General features: G+C 38.6%; 1 protein-coding gene across 3 annotated transcripts in view; it reads right to left on the reverse strand.

The window, feature by feature from the left end:
- The window catches only part of CRB1 (crumbs cell polarity complex component 1), a 152,453-nt gene extending 143,119 nt beyond the window's left edge, over window positions 1–9,334 (reverse strand). For all 3 annotated transcript variants that reach the window (XM_035009536.1, XM_035009537.1, XM_035009535.1), the window contains exon 1: window positions 8,875–9,334. In XM_035009536.1, coding sequence (XP_034865427.1) covers window positions 8,875–9,319 — 445 coding nt within the window. In that variant the 5' untranslated portion in view covers window positions 9,320–9,334. The remainder of the gene's footprint in view (window positions 1–8,874) is intronic.
- Between the last annotated feature and the right edge of the window lie 571 nt (window positions 9,335–9,905).

A 9,905-nucleotide genomic window follows, 5' to 3' on the forward strand; every position in this document is an offset into this window, starting at 1 on the left:
TATATTCAAAAAAGAAAGCAATTCAGTATAAGAAAAGGATACCTGTAAAAAGTATGGGTAAATATTGTTAAATGCTAGCAGCAATATTTGAAGATATTAAATTAGTGACAACCAGCATTTTTGTGGCTTCTTATAGTTCAAAGAAAAACTTTCAGCAAGTCATTTCATTGTCACCATGACCCTGAGAGTTACGTATGTATGTTAGAATGAGGACACAGAAGCTTAGAACTATTTATCAATGTCAAACCACTAGAAACCACTAGAACACATCAAAGGTGAGACTGGAAGCCCTGTCTTCTGCTTTCAGATTCCACAGTCTTCCCATTCCACCCATGCTTCATATTACTGCATATTTTTTAGCTCATCCCCTCCTCACTCAGACCTGCATACACACCCTGCTGATAGCTAGGAAGTCACTAGGAGAAGTACTCAGAGTTTAAAATGGAGCATGCCATTCACATCTGCTAGCTAAACCACAAACCAGGTGTCAAAGCAAAGATGACAGAAGAGATATCCACCCCCCCTTTTTTTTTTTAAGATTTTATTTGACAGAGAGCAAGCACAAGCAGGGGTAACAGCAGGCAGAGGGAGAGGGAGAAGCAGACTCCCTGCTGAACAGAGAGCCCAACTTGGGGCTTGATCCCAGGACCCTGAGATCATGACCTGAGCTGAAGGCAAATGCTTAGCTGACTGAGCCACCCAGGCGCCCTGACATTCACCCCTTTCTAAAACCTCTACAGTCCTTCCCCCCTTGCTATTCAGCTCATTATTACTCATACAATAATAATACTAACAAATGTCAGAGGACATAAGTTTCAGTTCAACATCCTGAAAGAAATGCGTTTTTGCTCTGCTCATAGGCCACTTGATCTATGAAGATCTTCCTGACCCTAAGCAGTGTCATCGGCTCCTTTCTTTGTGCTTCCTCAGCATTCTGTTCAGAGAGAAACTGTGAGTTTTGTTTGCACGCCTCCTCCCAGAATAAACTGTGAGTATTTGTCAGGCATAAATTTTGTCGTAGTCATCCTTATGTCTCCACGGTCTGACACAATGTCCAGTGCCATGCAAGTATATCATAAATAATTGCCGAGTGAATAACATGTGTTATTTTGTTTACTCATTCAACAAACACTTGCCAAGGCCAGCAACTTCATTTCTTCATAAAAGTATTTCACAGGACTCCCGTTCTGAGCAAAAGCCTGAACAAGGTTTAGTTTTTTTATATCACACTACAAAAAAATGATCAATTTCATAGTTAAGAGCATACAGAAAAACAGTCGTTTTCCTTTGAACATGAAGATACAACCTGTGAAACTCATATATTCTTTTTTGGCTGGCATACATTACTGTCCTTTTGGGTGTGAAAGATATTTGCTATGGGCATATATATTAGATGGTGAGTGAAATGTGAGGTATTTTGGTTGATGCTCATAGAAACAATATTTAAATGTTCTTTAAACTCATGTTTTACATATTGCATATCTTTATATAAATATGGACTATTAATAATTATTCCCAATAAATTTATTTAAGTTTATTAAATGGTTTATATATTAACTTTGTATTAACTTATGTATTAAGTTTATGGAAAACTTTAATCAATAAATCAGTAATCAGTAAATCAGTAATCAGTAAAAAACTTTCATAATGATGATAATCATAATGATAACAATTTTTCTCATGAAATAAGCTTAGATTTTATAATATATAATACTTTTATTTCCCCAAATTATGTTCATGACCATTAAATTATCTGGATGATCTGTCAGAGAAAAATGATATTAGAAAAGTGATGTAGTTGATCAAAAATATATTTAGAAAAGACGGAGCATTAAGCCTAGATTCAAATCTCCACATTGACTGAAATTCAAATTATGCTATTGACAAATGCCACTGTAATGGCAGCATCAGAGTTAGTGACATCATACCTGTTAGTCTTATTCATCAGAATGGATGAGGACTATTGGAGAAGGCACAGAAAGGAACATAAAAAATTTTTTTTTAAGATTTTTATTTATTTGATAGAGACACAGGGAGAGAGGGAACACAAGCAGGGGGAGTGGGAGAGGGAGAAGCAAGTCTCCCGTCGAGCAGGGAGCCCGTTGCGGGGCTCGATCCCAGGACCCTGGGATCATGACCTGAGCCGAAGGCAAATGCTTAACCGACTGAGCCACCCAGGCACCCCCTGAGTGAGGTTTAGAACTGATGATGAGAGATGAATTTTTAGCCTCCCATTTTGTTTTTGTAAAATATTTATTTATTTATTTGAGAGCAAGAGAGCACAAGCAGGGGGAGGGGCAGAGGGAGAGGGAGAAGCAGGCTCCCCGCTGAGCAGGGAGCCCGATGTTGGGCTCGATCCCAGGACCCTGGGATCATGACCTGAGCCGAAGGCAGACGCTTAACGACTGAGCCACCCAGGCGCCCCAACATAAAAAATTTTAAAGGAAGAAGGTCTGATAGGAAATTATAAATGAGTGACCATGTAATGCAGAGAGATAGAATAAATTTCAGGTGTGCATGTGAAAGACCATATGACAATGGGGTTGATATAAACTAGTAAGGAAAACCACACTTCCTGAACTATTCTAAGGATAGACCTGTCCTGCATAATCTAGACCTCCCACCAGAGGGCAATAGACAGCAGGTCAGGAAAGGTATGCTCACATTTCGTTTGCATGATCCATGATCCTTCTGTGTTAATTCTTATCTTAAATTGTAAAGGAGAAAAAAAGGTGTTGTTGTTAAAACTTGGTATTTTTCTTTTGCTTTTTCCCATTTAATAATAGTCCATTGACTTTGGATTATTGTCACCTGGGCACCTCGTTCTACCTTAACCACCCACTTCAGTATATCGTCACCGTAACAAGGAGAGTGATTTTCTTAAAATGTAAGTCATATCATTTCAGTCCTCTGCTCAAAACTATCCAACAACTTCCCATCTTATTAAGAGCAAAAGGCAAAGTCCTTAATGGTGCACAAACCCCAATAGTCCTATTATGTCTCTTTCTCCTTGTTCACTCCACTCCAGTCACATCATCTTCATTGCTGCTTCTCAAACATTCTAGTACCGTTGACCTCAGGGCCTTTGCATCTGCTGTTCCTCTGCCTGGAATGCTTTCCACAAGACATTTGCCTCATTCCCTTCCTTACCTCTGTAGAACTTTATTCATGTGTCACCTTCTAAGTAAGCCCTTCCCTGTTCATTCAACTTAAATTCCTAATTCCCCCTTTTTGTTTTACTTTTGCTTTTCTCCACTGTATTTATCACCACTTAAGCTACTATATATTTTATTTATTACTTATTTTATACATGTCTGTCTCTTCCCTCTAGATTGTAAGAGGACTTTTTCATCACTTTTCTTTCTTCTTATAGTTACAAAACCTGTAATAATGCCTAGCTCAGTATATATACATACATGAGTGTGTTTGTGTTTTGACAAAAGTAACAACTGAATGAATTCAACAGATACTTATTTTTATTCATATCATTTATCCAGAACTGTTACTATCAATAAATACTACACACACACACACACACACACACACTACTTTGTGTTGCCACATGAAAATCCACATAATTGTCTACAGCAGTGGTTTCTCGAAGTGTGGTCCCCACACTAGCAGCATCAGCATCAGTATCTTATGGGAACTTGTTATCAATGCACAGACCCCACCAGAAATCTACTAAATCAGAAATTGTATTTTAATAAGCTCTCTGGGTAAGTCCGATGCATGCTAAACTTTGAGAACCACTGACAGAGATAAGTTTATTAAGTTGGAAATGGAAATTGAACTTTTAATGCATTCTTATTTTGCATATTAGAGATTGCAAGTTTTTCTTGGGTACAGTTAAGTTTGGGAATATTCTGGCTTTAATAAATGACAAGTGAGTCTTCTTCTTAGTGAGCCCTACACCTACCTTCCCCTTCATCCCTACAGTCAGTCTTCCAGGCCAGGTCCTAATGTCTTACCCCTGGTATTGTAGTGGCTTTCTAACTAACTAGTCACTAACTAGTCTAACTAGTATCCATATGCTAACACATTTTCTTGACTATAAAATGAATTTTTTTCATATGTTTTCATTTCTGAAATAAAGATGCATCTTACAGTCAATAAGTAAATTTGATGAAGTGGGTTTTTTTTTCTTATTTTCCACAAGATTGTTTTTATACCAAAGACCTATTTTATAATGGCAGAAATAAGATCTTTTCCTATAGTGTTTTGCTTCATCATGCATCTGATTGCCCTTTTCCTGCCCTCTTGTGGCCCCATTTTTCTCATACTTCAGGCATCTTAGTGTGAAAAACGTTCATTCATCAATCTGCTAATTTTAAGAAAGACCTCAGTGAAAGAATGATGCATTGCATAAACTTGAACTCAAAGCAGTCACATGCTCAAGGCTAATATTCTTTTCATTAAAAAAGTTTGCAGCTGTTTATTTTCAGCTTAAAATGGAGTTTTTGCTTATGCCTGGCATATTCTCACCAGCATCTTCAGTGGCTCTCTCTGAGCCTATTTCTGTAGTTCATGAATCACCATTTAGGAAGCCCAGCGGAGTGCACAGAGCAGGATTCCCGCAGTGTGAACCCTCTCTCCATGTGCTACCGCTCTTTTTCCTCTCCTACCTCTCTGTCTTTTAAAATTTATTACATTTTCTTACTTTGCTGCTCTGAGGAGCACAGGCTTTTTCCTGTAAGCTAGGTTCTTTATGAGCCTCTAAATTTGGATGTAGCACACAGCAGCTAGGTTATTGTAATAGCTTCCAGGATTCATTGGGAGGTCTAGGTTGAGCCAGAGTATCTAAGCATCCATGCTGATTACTAATAGTCTTTTTCTTCCCTTCCCAGCTCCGGCTTTTCCCTTGGTCCTATAGACCTTCTTTGGATTTCTCATTAATTGGCCTTGGTCCTATAGACTTTCTTTGGGTTTCTCATTAATTGCCACAAATACGGTAGCCAGGGGATGGCACCGAGGTAAGCAAGCCTCCTTGTGGGTCCGGATGATGGGATATTGCAAGAAAAGTTTCTAAATTAAGTTCACATAAACCCAATTTCTGCCTCCCAGCCCTAGCTACACATTAGAATCGTCAATTAAATTTGCCTCTCTGAAGGTGGAATTTGAGCATCTCTGTTTCAGATCTCTCTGGGTAATGACTAATGTCTAGTCAGGGCTGGGAACCACTGATGAGCTCCCAGAATGTGGGCTATTTTACTTGTGGAGATTGGTGATCAAGCCTAAAATTGCACCTTTGTGTCCAAATAAGCCTAACTAGCTAATAACAGACATGATTCTTACCGCCTGATGAGTGTCATTTAAACTCTATCTGTAAGCAAGTTATATTTATGTCAGCAGAGCTAAAAAATAAAATTTAGCTGATTTCTTAGAAAACAAGAGAAGAACATAGTCAAATAGGGAACAACTCTATTATACCAGGGTTTGAGCAAGGGAAGTGTCCTCACTGTGGGCTTTGAGCTAACGTTATAGTGAGAAAAAGACATTGGTTTTCATTCGGCCCAGCAGGGATACGATATATCCACAGTATCAATTAATTCATTGTAGAGTAAAGTACCTTATTATGGAGGTACTTTACTACATTTGGGATATGCCCTTGACCTCTTTTTTGCCTAAATTTATACCACTGAAAGGATTCATTATAATCCAGTTCATTGAAATGTAAAAAAATAAAAACACATGCATTGTAAAACATCATTTTTCAAGCTGTGTTTTGCAATTAGAAGACTATTTCAGAACACTAGCAAAAATGGCTGAAACATTTCTCTGATGTCATGTCTGTTTCTTTTAGTCACCATTCACAATATTGTACTAGCAGCAGGAAATAGAAGATACTATCTTAATAAACCCTAGTGGTTGTTAAATGTGTCCATTATGGTGGGGGGTGGGAGGGATGGGGTGGCTGGGTGATAGACATTGGGGAGGGTATGTGCTATGGTGAGTGCTGTGAATTGTGTAAGACTGTTGAATCACAGACCTGTACCTCTGAAACAAATAATGCAATATATGTTAAAAAAAAAAAAAAAAAAGAAGATAGCAGGAGGGGAAGAATGAAGGGGGGGAATCAGAGGGGGAGACAAACCATGAGAGATTATGGAGTCTGAGAAACACACTGAGGGTTCTAGAGGGGAGGGGGGTAGGAGGATGGGTTAGCCTGGTGATGGGTATTAAAGAGGGCACGCATCGAATGGAACACCCGTTGTTACATGCAAACAATGAATCATGGAACACTACATCAAAAACTAATGATGTAATGTATGGTGATTAACATAATAAAAAAACAAAAAAGTAAAATATAAATAAATAAATAAATAAATAAATAAATAAAGTGTCCATTATAAACAAAAGCAATCCCACACCAGCCCCACAAAAATTTATTTCTTATTTTTACTCAAAAATTTTAAAAACTGAAATTGAATTGCTGTTGAGAGCAATGGACATGATGATTTTAAACAATGGACATGATGATTGGGCATATAAATAAGGAGATTTTCATGTATAAGTACTATTTCATAAGCCCCTTCACTGTTCCTTATAACTTTTAGCTTAGTATTGGTAATTAAAGGCAACCAATAAAATAATTTTCATCCTAACACATCATTCTACCATCATAATGTATACATGGAGAAGGTAAACTCTAATATCTGTTTACCTCAGGTTCATTACCACAAAGGGTGCCCAGAAATATATGGAAGAATTTAGGCAATTAGAACAATTCAGAAACAGTTTATTAAGCACCCATTATTCACTATGCTGGGCACCTTGGGAATAGTGCCTCTTCATAATACAATGAATGACATACAATAAATACCCCCAAAATATTGATGAGTTAAAGAATAAATACAAGACATGACTTCTATCCTTTAGGAACTAATACTTCAGTGGGAGGAGACAAAAACACAGATATCTGAAGAATAGGACAGAGTTCTTTAATGGAGGGGCAAACCACTAGGGAAGTAATAAATAATTACTATAGCAGCTTAGAAGTATTATTTCGGCAGATTGTAAATCCGAAATGCTTCTTGAGTTAAGCGAGAGGTGAACAAAGTACTGAAAGTACAGAACTTCACAGAGTAGAATTGAATTGAGGAAGGACATCCCAGAGGGAGGCAAATCACTTGAATAAAAAATGAAGACAGTTCAGGGAAAGGAAATACTTTGGTGGAAGGGGTTGTGGAGATATGACTAATATGTAAGGGGGTTTTCAATGAGAAGTTAAAATTTTTCTGTGTGGTAGGAAGCTCTCAAGATTCTTCAGAAGGAATGGCACAGTCAGATCTATTTTAGAGGGATTATTTCAGAGGCGCTGTTCAGAACAACTTGAAGAAGGTAGAGGCTGGAGGTTTAGGAGGTTGTATTGTAAGTATGCACAAGATGATGAGGACATGAGCCAAGGCACCAGTAAGAGAGTGGAGGAGCTCAATTTGGAAGACATCTTGCTTGTCCAAATAGATTTTGAAGATTGGTTGTTGGTGATTGGTTATTGGTGAGGATTGAGGGAAAGGGAGCAAATTTCATGTCAGAACAACTAGGGATATAGCTATTTTATAAAAGAGATGTTTCCAGAATGTGTAATATTAGCAAGATGATATTGGAGGGTTCTGGTATAAATTTTGAAGAGAGGTACTTTCCAAATAATAATGTTGCTTAACATACTCGGGAAAAGAATGACAAGACAAAGAAGTAAGTGTGAAAGGGTTGAGAGCAGAAGGTAAGTTGAAAGCCACATACCACAAGAGGTTACAAAAGTGGCAAGAGATCAGGGAAAAGTGGCATTAAAATGTGAATAATGTCACATAGATGTGAGTCAGGAAGCACAGGAAAGTGGTGAGCAGGTTAGAATGAATGAATGAATGTGAGAAAGCAAAGAATACATGAGTTGCCCCCTTACTGTAGAGAATCCGAAGAGTAAAACAGTGCAAGAAAGATGGGCCCCATGAAGAAATGATCTAACTGGGTAACCGATTCAGGAGGATGGGGAGCATAGACACTGAGCACGAGGATAATAAATAGCATGTACCCTTTTAGTGAATGAATGGTCAACTTGTTACTCTGTACTAAAGTACCATGTCAATAGAAACTTGGTGAATAGATAGGAGGTACTACTATTTGCTATTTCCAAGAAATTAAAGTGACTTCTTTATTTTAAAAAGTGACTTCTTTTTTTTTTTTTAAAGATTTTATTTATTTATTTGAGAGAGAGAGAATGAGAGACAGAGAGCATGAGAAGGAGGAAGGTCAGAGGGAGAAGCAGACCCCCCGCCGAGCAGGGAGCCTGATGTGGGACTCGATCCCGGGACTCCAGGATCATGACCTGAGCCGAAGGCAGTCGCTTAACCAACTGAGCCACCCAGGCGCCCAAAAGTGACTTCTTTATTAATAAAATTGTGGTTTATCTTATTTACCATGCTCCATCAGCCTTGCTATCATTAGTCTGTTGCTTGCACTTTGGAACCCACTAAGGTCTGTCCATTCCATGTCTCTCCTTCCCAGGAGGCTGCAGTGGCAGGCATTGGGCGTTCGCAGGCTCACTTTAGCTAAGACAAAAGGCATCTTCTCATGAGGAAACTTGAAGGGCCCTGACCTGGAAAGTGAGGCCCCATAGAGCCCACTCATTCTAGACGGAATCTAAGATTTAAATAATATAAGGGCTCCATTTAAAACAACAACAGTGACAGTTGGCAAACATTTAGGCTCTGTGGATTTAGTGGTTTAGGAAGCTTTCTATCTAGTGATTAATTCCTGCCAAGACCATTTTCATAAGCAATTGGATGAGACCTAAAGAGTCACCTCTGCTTCTGTCATATTAAAAAAACGGAAAGCTAAATACATCCTCTGGTCTTCAAATGTGATAACACTTACCAGAATAATCGTGGGGACAAATACAAGTGTATCTTCCTATCTCATTGAGGCATGTAGCTTCATTCTTACAGGGATCCGAGACACACTCATCCACTTCCAGGTCACAGTGCCTGCCTTGATATCCTGGGACACAGAAGCAGAAATAGCCATTGATTCCATCCTGGCACATGGCCCCATTGTGGCAAGGGTTCGAAGCACACTCATCAAGATCCTTTTCACAGAACCTTCCAGCATATCCATCAGGGCAGATGCAGACAGGGTGAACAGGGTCCTGATGGCAGATACCTCCGTGTTGGCAGGCGTTTGTGCCGCAGAAAACAATAGCGGTTTCACAGGTTGTCCCACTAAAACCAGGAGGACATTTGCAGAGAAAGCTCCTTCCTCCAGGGGTGTTCACGCAAGTGGCATTTCTTTGACAGGGATTGGAGAAGCATGGATCTCTCATGTTGTCACAGTCTTTGTCCAAATTACTGGCCACGTCTGAACAATGGCAGTTGTTGTCTTCTGAATAATCATTGCATGTAGAATTGTTTTGGCAAGAATTTGAGAGGCACGTGGTGTCATTTTTATTGCAAAAGGAACCTACAAGGAAATAAAAAATATGAAGATGAAGTTTACAAATAAATGGCTAAGGATAAAATTAAAGATCTTTCTGCTCCTATGCCATCTCAGACTCATTAATGAAATACAGTTGGTTGCATTCTTTTGATGCGCTTTATCAAATGATGTCTAATGATGAGGTTTTTCATTAATGATGATTTGTCAAATCTTTTCATGTAGTTGCTAATAAGAAACAAAAATAGCTGGTTTGAGATTCTTTGCTTCTCCACTTCCCTTTCTCAGGGCCAAGTGCCACTGAGCAATGGGGTGAATTGAAGCAACTGTTAAATTGTCCTATAGACATACATTTTTGAAATTCACATTCTCTCATGGAGGATTTTGGAGTATACTGGGAAATGAGATAACAAAATTGTCTCTGAATATAGTCTAACTGAAACTAATATTTAAGTGAATGTTATAACTTGGTTTAT

The sequence above is a fragment of the Mirounga leonina genome, unplaced genomic scaffold, assembly GCF_011800145.1.
Source record: "Mirounga leonina isolate KUSES-001 unplaced genomic scaffold, KU_Mleo_1.0 Mir_154, whole genome shotgun sequence".
NCBI classification, from domain to species: domain Eukaryota; kingdom Metazoa; phylum Chordata; class Mammalia; order Carnivora; family Phocidae; genus Mirounga; species Mirounga leonina.